The following is an 18,209-nucleotide window of genomic DNA, read 5'->3' as shown; positions in this document are numbered from 1 at the left end:
TGGGGCATGCATGCTTTGAGTTGCCACCCTGTCACTGCTCCCTACTGTCACGTGTTCTAATTTGCTTTAGTCATATGCAGTCGAGATGCTTCCTGAAGGTATTTGATTTCCAGCCTCATGTATAAATGAACCATAATTGATTTAATTAACCAATTCTCTACGGTAGATACTCCAAATGCTGCAAGTGTTTCCCTCACTCCTGAAGATAAATTCATAGAGGATTTCTCTAATTAGAGGCCACCACTTGACCACCAGTGTGTGAGGAATTACCCTCATGACAATGCCAATAGAACCACTGAGCCAAAGACATACATCCTTTTTTACCTTTTAACATCTTTAAAATAATCTTCATCTTATGAGTAGTAATGTCTTAGATTTGATAAAACTATAGTTTTAATATTTTAAATCAGTTTGATAGTAAGGAAAAAATCATGAACATTTTTTTCCCTTTTCGTTGAGGAGACCCTGAACTTCTGTGTTTTGTTTATTGACTCTCATCATTGTGAAGTACCTGTTTTATGCTTTAATCACCTTTCCACTGAGGTTCAAGTACTTATAGCTTCAGTTTTAAGTAAATATTAATCAAATTTAAATTCCTTTTATTACGATTTCTACTCCCACCCCATGGAAATTATGTCTTAGTAGAGAGATGTTTGTGCATTGATTTTTTTTTTTTTAAACTTCTTTCCTAGTTAGTCTATAAATTTTTTCTAACAGGTTGTGGTAGCTCACACCTGTGATCCCAACCCTTGGGAAACTGAGGCAGGAGGGTCTAGAGTTCAAACCCAGCTTGGGTTACTTGAGACCTTGAGAATAGGAAGTAGCTTTTCTCCTTCCAGGGAGATCAGCGAATTGTTTTCTCATTTCCCCACTGATTTGAATTGGGGCTTTTTGATCTACTAAACTTGTCTATAATATTCACATCTTTTGTTTATTTAATATGCTAGACATGTAATTTCAGTTATTATGCCAGAGTACTTAAAATTGTTAAGTTTAAATTTTAAAATACTTAAACTAATAACCATTTTAGTATTGGAAATTTCCAAAAGCAATTGATAAAACAAACAAATCTTTGTTCCATATGGAAATTCAAAAGTCTAACTGACTTAAAAATTTTCTCCCAAGTGATAAGAAAGAAAAGATAAATGGCTTAAGACTCAGGCTGGAGAGATGGCTCTGTGGTCAGGAACATTTGCTGCCTTCCCAGACCAGGCAGTATACGGCTACCAGTAACTAGTTCCTGAAGTTCCAATGCCTTCTCTGACCTTCCTGGACACACACACACACACACACACACACACACACACACACACACACACACACACACACACACGTTTCCCTGGGTGACTGTGGAGTGGTGGGTGGCTTAGCGGGGAACAGCTTTAGGGAAGAGTGGTAAGCCAGGGCAGCCTCTGCTCTCACCTTGACCTGGGGTCTATGACCTTCATCAGTGTCTTCACTAAAGAGAGCAACAGGGAGTGACCCACTTTTCAGGGAAAATTCTGCATACAGGCGTCCTTAGTCAGATTACAACTACAGGTTTATATTTAATATCTTCAACTTAAGTGAAACATTAAATTTTTTTTTCATATATATATTAATTCAGGGATGTGGATTTGCCAAGTCTGCAGACCAAAGAAAAAGGGAAGAAAACTACTTCATGAGAAAGCTGCACAAATAAAACGGCGATATGCAAAACCCATTGGACGACCGAAAAATAAATTAAAGCAACGATTGTTGTAGGTTGAGATCTTATTAAAAGAAATACTTTTATGTTGTGCTTTTAAAAATGTAGGTAATTGTAATTCCCTAGAATTTTGTCAGGCTTTTTTTTAGCATAATTTTTCTAAATTCAATAAGGAGTATTTTCCTTCTGCATAAACTGTGGGATTTTCCCCTCAAAAATAAATTTGTAACTACACTTGGTATTTTGGGGTCTTCTCTTGGCAGTAGCTGTGATACCGAGTGACATATTTCAAACAGCAAGATGGAAGTGTTGTGAGAACTGCAAACTTCCTCAGCCTTTTTTATTGGCTGAGCATTTAAACAGCTTAATTTTATAAATATTTTCACAAGAATTTTTTAAGCCAAAAAGTATTTTGTTCATTTCTTTAGAGAGTTTATCATTCCAGACATTAAAAAAATAAATAACTCTTCCCTTCTGATGATAATGTAATATTACCACTTTTTTTTTTTTTAAGATTTCTTTTCCAAAATAGTTACTTCTGAGAAACCTGTAAAATGGCTGTCCTGTAAAAAGTTAGACTGGTCCATTTGGCAGGTACAGATGTATGCAGAAATACAGATAAAATATTTTGCAGTAAACCCTAAGTCTACTGTGATAGTCCCATTTCCAACTTCTTTTTGTTGTCTAATTGTCATTAAAGGTTAGCTGAAAAAAAAAGATGAAGAGAATGCCTTTTTAACCTCTATAGAATATAGATTCCACTGTCGGCATGAGGAAGCACATACACAGGGCAGAGCTTGGTGGCACACGTCTTTAATCCCAGCACGTGAGAGGCAAAGACAGGCGGATCTCTGGTCTACAGCTCAGGCTGTCTTGGGCTGAAGGACAGGGCCCTGTGCCTTATTTATGAGAAGGTTTTCTACTTGCCTTGAGAAACACTGGATCTTACTTGCATATTCTTTCCCTGATGGCACTGAAGATTCGCTGTGCTGGACACGCCGAGTAGCTCCTCTGCACTCCATCTTACAAAGGAGTAGAAAGTGCAAGCTTTTTACTAGAAATTTTTTTGGGGCTTTTTGTTTATTCTTTTAATGAAATTTAATGAAAGCCCTTTAACTGGAATGGTAGACATTTTTTAGTGGATTTTTGGTTGTTAATTTCTAGAAAGAAATATAAAAATATGTATGAATAAAATCTTTTAGTGTCATTTGAAGTAGAAATTATGCCTTGATTTTTTTTTTCTCATTTTTCCTGTATAGGCATTGTTCTTGAAGTGGGACCATATCCTCAAGGTCCGTCTATAAAATCCAAATTAGAATATGAACCTTCCAAACAAAGGACACAGCTGAAAATTGTACCTGGCACCGGTCCTAGCTTCTTGTTTGTCCAAAATTGTCCTTTGAGCTCAGGAATTTTTAAGACAGTCTGGGGAGATTTCTTTTACATGCTTTATAAGCCTATTATCCTTTCTGGCCAATCCACTCCAGATCCAGTCCAGATGCAGCATTATAATGCAGATGTTTTAGCCTGGAAGAGGTGTCTGTCACTAACCCTCACCGTGTCTTTTAATGACACCAGAGATCTCCAGTGTTCACCTGATTTGGCTGCAGTAGTGGTGCCAGGCAAAGTTCCTGGCAGCAGAGCCACCTCAGATGAACCTTACAGAAATTGGTTCATTAAATCTTTGTGTACAAGATAGGCACTAAACGGTGTTCTATTTGTAATTATTGACGGCGTTCTGGTAATCCGTTATCATGCCATTCTCAGGCTTCCATTCCTCCATTAGCTTTCGGCTAAGTGAATAACTTTGAGCCTCAGCCTTGTCATGATCATATGCAAATGGTTCTATTGCATAAATTTCTCCTGCAACATGGGTAGCTTCCCAAGTCTGCCCAAGGGAGGTGCAGCAGGCGGTCAGCTGCCATTCCCATCAGCAGCTGTGTTTGTGCAGTGACCTCTCCTACAGCAGTATGGCCAGCACCCAGCATCACAACAAGTGAGATGCCAGTAAAGTAGGAGGCAGAGATTCTCACGCCAAGTGTCTGGTAATGACCATGGTAACTGTGCTGCTGCTTCCCCACCAGACCCCGTGTCATGTCCCACCTGCTGCAGCTTCTCCTTACTCATTTCTTCAGTTTTTCTCTTTCTGTTTTGGTTTTTTTGCAATTGTCCTTTTTTCAGCAATATTTTATGCTGTAACTGTCTTTTCTCCTAGTATTATTGGCTGTTTATCATGCTAAACATAAACTAGAAGAGTATAACTTTATTTTTATTTTTTTAGTACAAATTTATAGACATACCAAAATTGTACTTCTGTAGTTTTCCAAACTAAATGAAAAATTACTTCTACCTAGAAATGAGGATATTCTTCTACTCTGGATCACACATAAGACCCACTTTCTCTAAGACTTCTTAAAGGACATTTCAGGAAATCATAATTACTTGTAACAACACTGGGGATGAGTTATTTTTCATCTAATTATACCGAAAGCATTGGGCACTTTTAGTATCTTTAAAATTCTTCTTCCTTGTACCGTACTTGAGTCCACCTGGATTCTCCTAGTACCTGTTGGATAGGCCCGGGAGAATCCTGACACACAAGTAGAACCTAGTATCTTTGGAAGTCAAGAAACACGTAGGTGGTGGCACCCACAAAATCCCATTAAGGTGCATCTTCCCAGGTTCGAGTACATTGACTATGCATCTAGTTTCTATAGATTTGTTATTAGATGCCTTTATAGTTCTGTCATTTAATGCTGATACTATTCTCTAAATTCTTGCCTAGGTCTGTAACCAGTGATGAAGGATCCGTGAATGCATTCACAGGAAGGGGGTCACCTGGTAGGGGTCAAAAGACTAAAGTCTGTACCACACCTTCATCTGGTCATGCTGCGTCTGGGAAGGACTCAAGCAGCAGATTGGCTGTTACAGACCCCACCCGGCCTGGTGCCACCACCAAAACCACCACCTCCTCCACCTACATTTCTGCCTCTACACTTAAAGTTAACAAGAAAACCAAAGGGCTCATTGATGGCCTTACTAAGTTTTTTACACCATCACCTGATGGTCGCAGATCACGAGGTGAAATAATAGACTTTTCAAAGCACTATCGTCCAAGGAAAAAGGTCTCTCAGAAACAGTCATGCACTTCTCATGTGTTGGCTACAGGTACCACACAAAAGCTAAAACCTCCACCTTCTGCACTTCCGCCCCCCGCCCCCATCTCTGGTCAGAGCCCCAGTTCACAAAAGTCCAGCACTTCCACCTCCTCTACCCCTACCCAGAGCTCTTCCAGCCGGTCCAGCGAGCCCTCCTTTAGCAGTCTCATTAACAGCAGCCAGCTGAAGGCACTCTTTGATGGACTTTCTCATATCTATACCACTCAGGGACAGTCTCGAGAAAAGGGACACCCAAGTTATGCACCACCCAAACGCATGCGTCGTAAAACCGAATTCTCTTCCACGGCAAAAGCTAAAGCCCGTTTCTTTGGAAAAAGAGATTTTAGGAGCAGGTTTCTCTCTCGCTCCCCCCGTAGCTGGGGGATGACTAGAGGACATATTTTTAAAGCCATTGCTCACTTCCAGCGAACAACTTTTCTTAAAAAGCACAGGATGCTAGGCAGATTAAAATATAAAGTGACCCCTCAGATGGGGACCCCGTCACCAGGGAAGGGGAGCTTGGCAGACGGAAGGATTAACCCTGATCAGGATAATGGTAAGCAAAAGGTGAAAGCTCCAGCCCAACCTGCGCCCGCCCTCCCCCCACCCCCAGAGAGCCAAGAAATCAACTCCTGTCCGTGACATAGGCTCTAGCTCTTTCTCTGTCCTCTTCACGTTGACACACATGCAGTGAGACTTTGACCTTTTCCTAATGCTGACTAAACCTCCAAACATGTTCTTCCAACTAATACTCTCCAGCCTTCTGTTACTTACTTCCATCCGTAGTGGCACTAGGCACTCCCCCTCCAGAGACCTTCATGGTGTTGCTCCTGGCTTTGTAGTCGCATGAATAGCCACCGCCATGCTTCTGCCTTGCTCTCTTCCCGTGTCGCCTGGGCGTGTGCTGGCGGTGCTTCCAGCCCGGCGTTTGAGCTCTGCCTCCCTCTGCTCCATTGCTTTCTCATGACAAAGTTCATCCTGCTTCCGTCTCCACAGCCTGCTCTGTGAATCTGTGGAGTGTGCGTTGGGTCCGAGTGTGTTTGCATGTGTGCCCGTCCGCCTTAGGAAGGAAACCGATTTCAGAAGTTCAATGAGCAGATTGGCCCATTGCCTTTGTTAACCCTTTATCCAACAAAAAGCCAAAGTATGTCATTTGGAAAAAATGGTAGATTTTTATGAGTTCAAGACTAATGATGGTAATGTTATAACGAGACAACAGTTCTTATGTCGGTTGAAAAACTATGTTTTGCTTTGTATTGTTCTTAATTTCCCTCATATTTGAAAGATGACAGTGATGTGTACATAGTAGAGGAAGTCACTGCTGGATCTGTGAGCAGGGCTTAGCTATGTAAGCTTCTGCCGCTCCATGCGAAAGAGGTCCCATTGCCCACTCTGCTACTTCCGTACCGTTTTGTTTTTTTTTTTTTTTTTTTTTTTTGGTAATATGCACTGGTCACCCATGCTTCAAATCAGTGAGCACACTTTCTGCTGGTTTTAAATGACAGATACTGAAATTAAAATAAGCATCAAACAAGAAAGTACAGATGTAAATGTGGTGGGAAACAAGGACATCGTGACTGAAGAGGATCTGGACGTTTTTAAGCAGGCCCAGGAACTGTCTTGGGAGGTAAGGCCCAGATCCCACTTAGCAGTAATGAAAGTTGTGTGGCCTCTGACCTTTGCAGGGAGGCTGGTTGTAGAGTCCTGGTGGTTCTTCAGTGCCTCTGCCCTTTTTTCTCCCCGTATAGCAATAAATGTAGAATTATCTCTTGTTTTCAAAATAGGAGAAGACAGAACTGATCTCACAAAATAGACCAAAGCAGTACTAGTTAAGCAGAAAGAATGATAATCCTGACCATGGAGGAGCACGCCTTTAACCCCAACATTCCAGAGGCAGGCATATCTGAATTCCAGGCCAGCCTGGTCTGCAGATTGAGTTTCAGGACAGCTGGGGCTACGTAGGGAAAAACCAATAATAATAATAATAATAATAATAATAATAATAAGAGTGGCAGCAAGGTGGCTTGGTGGGTAAGCCTGGCAACTGAAATCATTTTCCAAAACCCATGGGAAGAGAGAACCAGCTACCAGAAGTTGTCCTCTAACCTGCACAGAAGCACAGCTCATAGGTGCACACACGCATGCACACTCTCAAACACAGAGTGAAGAATAAGATAGATAGAGCTTTAAAAAAGTTTCTAATAATGTTTGTCCACATTTGGAAAATAACAACTTCGCATTGCATCTAAAAAGCATACCCCTTTCCAGTTTACCAATGGTCCTGACACAGATGGCTAGCCATATGAAAATGTATCCGTTTTTAACTTTTTGGCGTTGATAAGCACAGTGTTGTCTTTTATAATCTTCATTTTTTACTGTCTAGTAATTTCTCTAAATGGTTCCACTTAACATGTCAGCCTGACTTCAGTTACTGTCAGCACACGTGAAGAAGTAAAGCCATTGACTTCTTAGAGACATACAAGTAATTACATTGTTTTGCTGTCAGTAGACAGTAGTGTGTGGCCAACCATCCCCTCTCTCATTAGATTGTGCTGTCTGCTGTGGGCTTCTAGCTTTGTTTTTTAGCAGCATCCAGTCATGCTAAAGACTTGTGCCTTTGATCTGAAGAACTGGTACGGATTGTCATTCCTTATTCTGCCCCTGACAGAACACTTTGTGTTTGTTCTCCTGCAGCTAAAGCAAATGCCAGATTTCTTTCTTTAAATTTTTCTTTGTGTATGGAGTGAGGATATTCCTATATAAAATAAGGGACAATAGTCACTATCTGAAAGATAATGCAACTCTAATCCCTTTATAACATGGCAAGACTTTTTCTTTAAATTGCACTAATCTCTTTGTCAGGGGAGAGGGGGCCCACATACCAGTGCCATGGTGTAGGCGTGGAGGTCAGAGGACAGTTTACAAGAATTAATTCTCTTTCTTTCATGTGGGTTCTAGAAGTCAGATTATCAGTCTTGGCAGTTAATACCTCACCTAAGCCATCTTGCCAGCCCCAAAGCTAGGGGTTTTGTTCAAGAAATATGTCTTTTTATAAGCCAGACGTATATTCGATGCTGAGGCTGCTGCAGTGGTTGTGCAGACTCATGTACTTGCTTCATGGGAGGAAGGGAAGTAACGGGGCTTGTCCACTTCACGGCACGAGTGATCACTCACGAGGCTGACGTACAGCTTCCTGTAGGAGCAGGGGCCTGCAGGGTTCGGGGCACTGCAGAATGTCGTTATACCCAGGAGTAGACTGGGACTTACTTGTATCACACTTATTACTCATGTGGCATATTTGTTAGGATGTTATTTTGCATGCCTATGAATTATGTACAAAGATGCTTAATGTCTTCTCTTTTAACAATATGAAAATTCGGAATTAAGATCAATGGCATGTTTGGGTAGCTTCAAATAAAAAAGGAGAGGCCATGTATATGAAACTGTTTCTTCTTGGAACTTGTATTTTATCGTGATTTGTTGTCATTGTTTATCAGAAAATAGAGTGTGAAAGTGGAGTGGAAGACTGTGGTCGGTACCCTTCAGTAATAGAGTTCGGGAAATACGAAATCCAAACCTGGTACTCCTCGCCTTACCCACAGGAATATGCAAGGTACGGACCAAGCCTGGCCGGCTTTGTGGGAAGGGAAGCTCAGTTCTGCAGCAGGGATGAAATGGTTTTTGCAAGTTCACTAGGATTCCAAGGATGTCACTCAGTTGGGAGAGAGCTTGCTGAGTATGTATGAGGTCTGGGGTTCATCACCTAGTACCCCATAAAACAGTCCATGGTGTGCACACCTTCAGGACCTCAAAGTGGAGGCAGGAAGATCAGAGGTTGAATGCTATCTTTGTCAGTACATCTTCTGTTGATAGCCATGAACTTGACTCCAATAATGAATGAATGAATGAATGAATGACCAAATGAATGAAAAGCATAAATTTTGGTAGTCAGGGGTGTTTGCCATCAGCTTACTTTTGTGGTGTGATTTTTTTTTTTTTTTTTTTTTTTTTACTATTAGTGTATATATCCTCTACACTCTTTAAGAACCGTAGGTATTAGAAATTTCTCTTTGAGCCAGGAGGTAGTGGCACAGGCCTTTAATCCTAGCACTCAGGCAGGCAGAGGCTACACAGAGAAACCTGTCTCCAAAAAAGCAAGATAAATAAACTTTTCTTAGAATTTCAAGGCCATCCTGTTTTTGTTGGTTAGTAGGACAATTGCTGGTTTTCTACAGAACCAAGTCAGAAAAACTAGTAGTCGTTTAGAGGAGCTTGATAGATCCCCTGCATGCTTTCTTTTACTTAAGGGTGTAGATTTTATCAATAATTTCTCATGCCTCACTTTTTTTGTGGTTCTTCTCCCAGAAATTTAGCAAAATAGAAAAAAATAGGAAGTAGTAGAAACTTTCGGAAACCCTTCCCCAAATCAATTGAAGCCATTTACAGCCAACATTTTTAAAAGAACAGAAAATGTCCGTTTCTCCCTTTTCTTAAACTAAGATTAACTTCTAAGAGTGTCTTACTGACCAACCAACATTCCTTTTCTTTTGATGCCCACATCAAGTCACATGGTATTAGTAGACTTGAGTTTTTACCCTCCCAGCCAAGACTACAGAGTGAGATTCCGTCTCAAAAAGATGGTGGACCAGCTTAGCTGAGGTGTCATGAGGTCAATAGGAGACAAGTGAGGACTGTGCCTAATGCATGTACATAATGTAACCCTTAATACCACGTATGCACATAAGAGTGTGTGTGTGTGTGTGTGTGTGTGTGTGATTTACATATCTGTGATATGTGCATATAGCTTAAAGTCTCTGGAAGCACTTAATGGCTGGACCACGGAAGTGGATGTCTGTAACGTGTGTTAGCATACCTCATCCCTTTGTTGGTACTATGTAAACAGTACCGTTCCTTTCAGAAGATGAAGGAACGTGTGGTTAGTGAGTCTGCATCACACTAAGATTACTAAGTTAAGAATATTGTGCTGTAGACAAAAACCCAAACACTTTTTAATTTAAAGATTAGAGCAGCAGGAGAATTGCTATGGGAAACAAATGTGATCTTTTGACTTTTTGGCCTTGTGTCAGCTACTTTATTTAGTTAGACTTTTACATTTTATGTACTTTTTAATGTATATATCATATATATGTATGAACAAGACATATCTAATATACATATATAACATATATCTAAAAATATATATTATATATATTGTGATAAACATCATCTTCCTTATCCTGAGGCAGAAATAAAAGCCACATTAGTACCTCTATGTTAGATCTGAATTTTTAAGACTATACTTGGTCACCCTAAAGAATAGCATTCTGAATTGTTGGTTTTTACAAGGTGACTCTATGCTTGAAAACCTTGCTGGTTGATCACAAAGTAAAATCAGAACACATTGTTATACATTTTATTTGAAATATTTTAAGATCTTTATGTTTCTTTATTACTGGATTCTCCCCCTCCCCTTTTTAGAGACAGGCTCTCTCTGTGTAGCTCTGGCTGGTCTGGAATTAGATATATGGACCAGTCTGGCCTAAAGCTCCTAGAGATCCTCTCCCTCCCGCCCCTGATACACCTGTTGGGGTTAAGGGTGCATGCCACCATGCCTACCTTCTTTTTCCTTTTCAAAAGTGGTTTTAAAAGATTTTATTGCCATTTTATGTCTTAGAGAAATTGAACAATGTTTAGCTTTTCTCTCTTGAACAGTATAGTCACACTGATAAATTCTCTGATTTTTAAACTTTGACAGATTACCAAAGCTTTACCTGTGTGAATTTTGTCTTAAATATATGAAAAGTAAAAATATTTTGCTAAGACACTCAAAGAAGTGTGGATGGTTTCATCCCCCAGCAAATGAGATTTACCGAAGGAAAGACCTTTCAGTGTTCGAGGTAAGCATGTGTAAACAAAAACATCATCTTTCTGAACTCTAATATTCCTAACTGTTGACTGTGTACTTGGATGGCTTAAGTATAGATAGTACAGTGTGTATTCAATTTTGGTGCCGGAATTCACACTGTTCTTTAAAATAGCTCCATGGTTTGGAATATTTACCACATTAAGGAACCATTTAGCCATGTGAGGAATTCTTACTCCATCACATTGACTTTTTTGTCTTTTTCTAATTCCTTTCTATGGCAAAATATTCACCAGTGAATTAGTGATCTCCTTGGCTTTGTAAATTCCACCTTCTTTGGCAGGAGAACTTAGCTTTGTTTAGCTCTGCAGCCAGTGTCTGGCAGGTACTGCCTCTCCCAGGGAACTGAGCAGCTGTGCTTCCGTCCAGTTCTTGCCAGGGTGGATAAATCCTCGGGGCAGGATCCCAGCTGATCCGGGGACTCTCCCCCAGAGAGCCCTGCTACTCACAGGGATCCCTTGTGTTCGCGTGGGAGTCATCGAAGGTTTCTTGAAGACATTTTGTTTTCAGAATTGACTTGTAGCCGAAAGTCTTGCTTTATTTTCATGTAGGCAGGCTTCTGCTAGTCTCAGGACCTAACTTAGCTGAGTCAGTTGTATACTGAGGACACCAAGCTTTTCTCTCGTGGTTCTGTCTGTTCACAGGTTTACCCTTCTCACTGTAGCTGCACACTTCTGTGCCTTCCTGTACTGGAATCTTTGTTAACAACATCTTGGTGTGTTTACACTTCAGGGTCTCAGATCAAGCCTTCCTTCTGCAGCAGACATGATGTCCTCTTTCCTGAAAAGCAGTTTCCTTTAGGCTCTCTCTTTCAAAATGCCCATGTTTCCGAGTATCATTCTGCTGCGCAGTTGCTTTCTCCTCTGGCCTACAGTGTCTCTCTCTCCATGGTGATAAAGGGAGGGGCATCAGTTTCTCACTTGACACAGAGCCTTCTCAGACAGGTTTTCCCCCTCTCTCAAGACTGGTCAGGTAACTACAACTGTGGTTGTTTTCATGTTTTGTTGGTTTTTTGTTTTTTATTTTTGTTCTGCTTTTGTTTTTTTACACACCTTCCTGCTGTTTCTAGTGAGTTACCCCAGGTTACTCCGCTCCTGCAGCCCCAAGGAGGCGAGGTTCAGAGTTGGTGTCAGGGAGCCCTTGTGTTGTATCAGCTTTACCGCTGCTCCTTTCCTGATGCCTGGAGTGCCTTTCCTCTGACCATAAGAAAACTGAAATGACTGTTCATTTGTCCCAGACAGCAAACACATTGTTTGCCTTAAGTAATCATTGACTGAAGCATCCTGGGTTAGCCAGTGTACGGCGGATGCCCTGGTCCATCGGGAGGGCATCTGGGCAAGGTAATCAGTCTTGTTGGGCACGTGTTTGGAAAGCACAGAGATGAAAGTCACCCAGAAGTGTGCTTCATGCACACACTGAGGATGAGGAGGAAACCCTTAGGCCCTATCTAGTGTCCTGATTGAAGGTATCAGCTATGGAAAGGAAACTTTTAGATCTTTTCCATGACTAAAAAACAAGTAAACAGTAATCACAGATTACGGGTTTCATGAGTCTATTCTGTACCTGTTTCTTTTCTTAGACTTTTCTGAGTTGATTAGAGATTGTTTCAGCGTTTTCATTTCCGTTTCTGATACACAGATGCACATCGCCATTATATTGTACGTACAACACTGTTTCCAAAAGAACCCTACTCCCAAATACATCAAAACTTCCTTTAATTAAAGAGAGAATTGTATCCTCAGTGCCAGTTGCCTGTATTTGATTATGTTGCTATGTGTGGGACTAAGGTTCTGTCCAAGGGAAATAGTTATATGAAATCTAAAAATAATTTGTGCAGTATAAGAACCAGTATGGTCCACAGGAGACCTGGGAATGGTCAAGTCCATTGTTAAAGAGCTCGGGTTAGCAAAACCTGTTTCCTCTAAGAAGAGAGTGGGGTCTGCTTGACTCTCTTGTTTCAGCAAGCCACTACATTTGATCAGACATCGGTGTCTGCGCCTTAGCTCCTATGGAGGCCTCGGTGTCCCAGCTAGAGTCTTTTATTTTGAAGAGAAGTAGACTGTAATCATGGGACTTACTGTAGGTTTAAATTCACCTGACTCTCTCTGTAAGTATTCCCAACACAGAGATTGTATCTTCTCCAGTTAAATTAAAATGATACTTGGGGTAAAACCAAAATGGATGCCTCTGCTGTTAATCTGCACTTTTGAAAAATCAGAATAGCGCAGGCAGTTCATTTATTTTATTTTTTATTTGAAGTTCTTTTGGAAATAACAGAACTTTCATGATCAAATTTTTATTTGTTTCTTTAATTTTCAGATTTACTTGGCTCCAATTTAAAAGTAAGAGGGCATGCCTGATAGATTTTAACTCATGATAAATTGCACGTGAAAGTGACTTTGCTAGCGTTGCTGTTTCTTGAACGGGCTTAAGGAGATGCTAGCTGTCTTGAATTTACCTTAACAAGAGAAAAGATGGAGTCTGACTCTGCACGTAACAGCTGTTCCCTGGTTAACACTGTCTTTGTTTAATGGAGTATTTTAATCTTAGAGTGTAGGATTTAGAAATAAAGTTATATACTTTTTAAAATGATATACAGAAGAAGCAAGTTTATATTCTAATGATCCTTTTATGTTAAATAATGTTGTCTGTTTCTCTTTTGCTAGGTTGATGGGAATATGAGCAAAATTTATTGCCAAAACCTTTGCTTGTTAGCCAAGCTCTTCCTGGACCACAAAACATTGTATTATGATGTCGAGCCATTCCTTTTTTATGTCCTTACAAAAAATGATGAAAAAGGCTGTCATCTGGTTGGATACTTCTCTAAGGTAAAACAAGAGCCAGCATGACCTTCATTCTGTGGAGCTCAGTTCTTTGAACAGGTTTTGTTTTGTTTTTTTGTTGTTGTTGTTGTTGTTTTTTTTTTTTTTTTATGACAATAATTTGAGTAAGTGGTTCATGTTTCTGTAAACCTCAGCTTTTTGTTGTTTAAAGCTCTTTTGAAAAGACAAAAACAAAACCAACCAAACAACAAACAAACAAACAAAAAGGGTGCCTAGAAAGTGTGTAAAGGGCCCCAGCACGACGTGCTGTGCTGACAGTGACCGTGTGACATTTAATTACCGCCTTGTAGACTGCCTAGCAGACTTGATTTCCAAATGTTAAGCTTCTTTCTCCTTTTCAGTAGTGCACACATGAAGCTTCTGTGATGTAGCACTTAGGACCTCAGACTCTGGCTCATTTCCTACCCTCATGGTCATCAGTATCAAGTGTGTTAGAGCAGTGGAGGGATTGGGGGCTGCTGAGATGGCTAGTGAGAAGGGGTCAGGACCCACTTGGTAGGAGAACTAACTCCAGAACCTGTCCACATGCTCCGTGGCATGCATGCATCCCCCCCACACCCTCCAGCCCCCCCCCCACACACACACACAAGGGATGAATGTAATTTAAAAAACAAAAAACACCTCCAGCAATAGATGGCCAAGCTGATAGATGACTGGTTTTCCACCGCTGCTTGTCATGGTCTGTGCTGTAGTTTTTTTAAGTTCTAAAGGAGTCTTACCTATAGGCAGCCTACCTGTCTCTAACAGTCAACATGGGGACGAGCTTGTGCACTAAGGTGCAGCGGCTCATCTTTTCAGTGGTTCAGAGCTCATCAGCTTCTGCTCAGAAACTGCTTTTGCTAACCCATGCATGTTGAAAGATAGCTGGTTTTGAACATGTTTGCCAAGTGCTGAACTTTGCTTGGGTTTTATAATAACAGACGGTAATTATCCAGACGCCCAGCAGATGAGTGACTTTTATTGGACCTGCTTTTCTTTAATGTTCATGAAACACTTCATAGAATGCTATTTTCACAGGGGATAAGAAGCTAAACTGTCTGCCCATTGTGGTGGCATATGCCTCTAACAAATACTCAGAAGGCTAAGACAAGGGGATCACAAGTTGGTGATCAGCGCAGACTGCATGGCACGACTGTCCATTACATATCCCTCAGTGCCACCCTGTCACCAGACACATCCACCATCCAGAAGTCCTCCTGTCTCATCCCTGGGAATATAAGTGTGCAGCTATTTTGACTGCCTGCTTTTCCTTCCTTCCTTCCTTCCTTCCTTCTTGGTTTATTGATTTGTTTGTTTTTGTTATTTGAGACAGGATCTCACGAGTTAGCCCAGGCTATACTAGAACTCACAAAGATCCACCTGTCTGCCTCCTGAATGCTCAGATTAAAGGCTGCACTATCACATCCACTCCCCACCCACTCCAGACAGAGTTTCTCAGTGTAACAGCCCTGGCTTTCCTGGAACTCTCTTTGTAGACCAGGCTGGCATAGAACTTACCAAGAAACACCTTCCTCTGCCTCCCGAGTGCTGGGATTAAGAGGGTGCACCACCACGCCTGGCCCTCCTTTTTATGTGGATTTTAACCTCATGCTCTTGGAGGCCCACGCTGGCGCAGGAGGACTTTACTTATGTCCTGGGCCAGCTCCCCAGCCCAGGAACATCTATTGAAAAAGGGAAGCGGATTGCTGTTGGATTTATATTTTAGTGAGCCCTCGGGAGTGAGGAGTTCTGGACAGAGAAAGGACTGGCATCAAGGATATAAATCCACTTTGCCCAGAGTATATCTCTCTTTAGCCAGAGCGACCCATTTATCTTACTTTGCACAGTAAAATTAATTATTTGAGCCTTGACTATTGGTGTGCACGTTCAGTGATGGGCAATTTATCTTGTAGAGAAAACCTACTCTCGTTACTTCCTTGTGTTTTAGAGATGCCACAGACACCTTTGCACACACAAAAGTTGGGGGCTCATTTTCTATCATCCTGCCCATTAGACTTTTTTCCACAGTTGTTTCCTGTGGTCTTTGAAACTGGTTTGTTAAAGATCTGAGTGTTCGGAAGTGACCCTCTGATGTGGTTCTATTTGTGAGCAGCCTCATTTGTGGTTTATATTTGGCCACAGCACTCATGGCCTCAGAAGCCTTTTCCAGATCTTCTCTGTGTAGGTTTGGCGGTGCCTATGTACTGTGCTTACACTGTTGCAACTGTGAATTCTTTAATTCTTAGAGCCATCTCTCTGCCCAGACTCCCTCCTGCTTTTAGACTGTCGGTAGGATTTCCATCTCAGTATTGTTCGGAGGCTTTGGGGTTTCTTGGTGTCTTCTTTGTTGTTTGATTTTCCTGGTTTGAGATGCAGACTAATTATTTCTCTAGGTTTTCACTTGGCCTTGAGTCACAGGAGACATTTGTGTGCATGTCCACTCAAACGTCCGCTATTCCAGTGCCACCGTGGCATTTGCTCAGAGGCAGAGAATGACTTGCCATTGTAGAGCTGTAGCTTACCATGCAGCAGGGCTGCCCACCAGATCCTAGCTTACTTTGCTGGGTGGACGGCGTGGAGTTTTCTCCCTCTCTCCAGTTGTGGGCAAGGAGAGTTCCTGCTGTGGGGTTCTGCCACTCCGCACACATTCCCTAGATTCCCTGTTCACACTTTATGTTCCTAACTTTGTAGAATAACGGTACAGTTGAAAAGCATAGGCAGAGCAGATGGTGCGCTGTTACTTGATAGTCTGGTTAGCATGGTAGGATTGCTCTGGTTGGTCCGGACCCAAGCCTCTGTTTGACCTCAGCGGATAGTGTTACAAGGATGGTGTGGCAGGTACAGGAGCGGCCCACCTCGGCAGGGCTCTGACTTGCTGTGCTTCTTTTTCCCGTAGGAAAAGCTCTGCCAGCAGAAGTATAATGTGTCCTGCATAATGATCATGCCCCAGCACCAGAGGCAAGGATTCGGACGCTTCCTCATTGATTTCAGTAAGTGAAAGACTTTACTTACTTTCATGGTAGCTGACAGCTGTGACAGGAAACTGTACCACATAAAGCTTTATTTAACCTGCTGTGTCGTTTTTGCTTTTGTAATCAGTACATAATGGGTCTTCGGTTTATATTTACGTGAGTTAGAAGATCTTCCACACGTGACAGTTTTCCTGCCACCCACTTACACTCTAGGAGAATGGGACTAGATCTGGCCACAGTGCCCATGGCTCAGAAAGCCAGTACTGTGCTCATTAACACCATTAGGTCATTATTGGTGATTAAAGCACAAGCCGTTGTTAGTTACAAGGAGTCTTAGCTTTCTCAAATTTTGCCAAATAATTTTTGTGGAGCAGAGGAGACCAGGGATAAACAGAGCCTGTCATCTGGAGGAAGCTCTGTTACTCTCCCTTTTGCTGTTAGTAACACGAAGTTTCTCAGGGATGCTTGCTTTATATGTACTTATATCTTCTGAGCCTCTTTGGTTAAAGCCGGATGGATGCTTGCTATAATGCAGTGGTTGTGCTTAATAGGTTTTCTTTGTCATCTTGCTTATTTTATACTGGATAAGTAAACGAATGAACGTATGGCTCAGGCTGCATTCAGAGAGTTGATTCCAGTTATCTAGAATAGTAGCCTTTGAGTCAAGTGCCCTGCAATGATAATAGTCTCTAACTGTGTGACAGTCTGTCACTTAGGGCCCCGTGCACGTGGATTCGTAGATTGTTAACTGGTTAAAGGACATTTGAGTGTATGTCCAGAAAGTCCAAGACCTTCCATGTAAATATGCTGAGAGGGTCAACAAGAAAGTATGTTGACTCCAAGTCTGTATCATTACATTCTGAAATGTTGAAGTCTGCAGATAAAATAAATAAAATTTTAGACTAGACTGACTTTGTATAGTTTACTGACACAAATATAAAATTTAAAAATGTTTGAATTTATTATTTTTATACCTTCAGATAGTATTTCCAATTATTAATTTATTTTCCTAGTCTTACTGTTCTGGCCTAGTTATCCAGGAGACTAATTATACCAAGGAGGGCTGTGTGCTGTCTCACTATTTTTCCTTTACAGACTCCTAGCTATAATCAACTACTACTTCCTTCTCCTTCTCCTTCTCCTTCTCCTTCTCCTTCTCCTTCTTCTTCTTCTTCTTCTTCTTTCCTTCTCCTTCTCCTTTATTTCTCCATGTTTTAAATCAAAGCATTCTTTGGTACTTTCATACTTGTACTTAATACACTGATTGCTTCTCTCCTGTCCTCTCTCCTCTCCTCCTCTCCCTCGTCCACCTTACCTTGTTTGCTACATAATCTCTTTCCTGCATTCATGCCTTTTTATCTGTGTCCCTCTGGGTTTGACCAAGGCCATCTATGTGACTTTAGTGCCTGGTAGTATACAAGTGGGTATACATCTGAAGACTGTCATTACATGAATTTTTTTTAAAATGGTAATTTTATATTTTTTTCTTCTTGCTTCTACTATATTAGATAAGTAAATGTAAGGTTGAGGCTACATTTGGAGACCAGATTCCAGTTATCTAGAGATAATAACATGTGTGTTAAATACCTACTACAGTTGTTTAGAAAGGCAGAATTACCTGTCTTGTTACAGAGTATTTTACAACCA

General features: G+C 41.2%; 1 protein-coding gene across 5 annotated transcripts in view; it reads left to right on the top strand.

Annotated features, from left to right (window-relative positions):
• KAT6B (lysine acetyltransferase 6B) overlaps positions 1–18,209 on the top strand; it is a 166,116-nt gene that overhangs the window by 117,535 nt on the left and 30,372 nt on the right. For 2 of the 5 annotated variants that reach the window (XM_080926686.1, XM_080926685.1), the window contains exons 6-12: positions 1,607–1,739; positions 4,473–5,401; positions 6,351–6,472; positions 8,343–8,458; positions 10,601–10,742; positions 13,435–13,596; positions 16,487–16,580. In XM_080926686.1, the coding sequence (XP_080782812.1) occupies positions 1,607–1,739; positions 4,473–5,401; positions 6,351–6,472; positions 8,343–8,458; positions 10,601–10,742; positions 13,435–13,596; positions 16,487–16,580 (1,698 nt within the window). The remainder of the gene's footprint in view (positions 1–1,606; positions 1,740–4,472; positions 5,402–6,350; positions 6,473–8,342; positions 8,459–10,600; positions 10,743–13,434; positions 13,597–16,486; positions 16,581–18,209) is intronic. The other 3 variants (XM_080926688.1, XM_080926687.1, XM_080926689.1) reach the window with 3 other exon arrangements.

Source organism: Micromys minutus (assembly GCF_963924665.1).
Source record: "Micromys minutus genome assembly, chromosome: 12".
Lineage (NCBI taxonomy): Eukaryota > Metazoa > Chordata > Mammalia > Rodentia > Muridae > Micromys > Micromys minutus.
The sequence above is the reverse complement of the archived record's forward strand: the minus strand, read 5'-3'. Positions and strand labels throughout refer to the sequence as shown.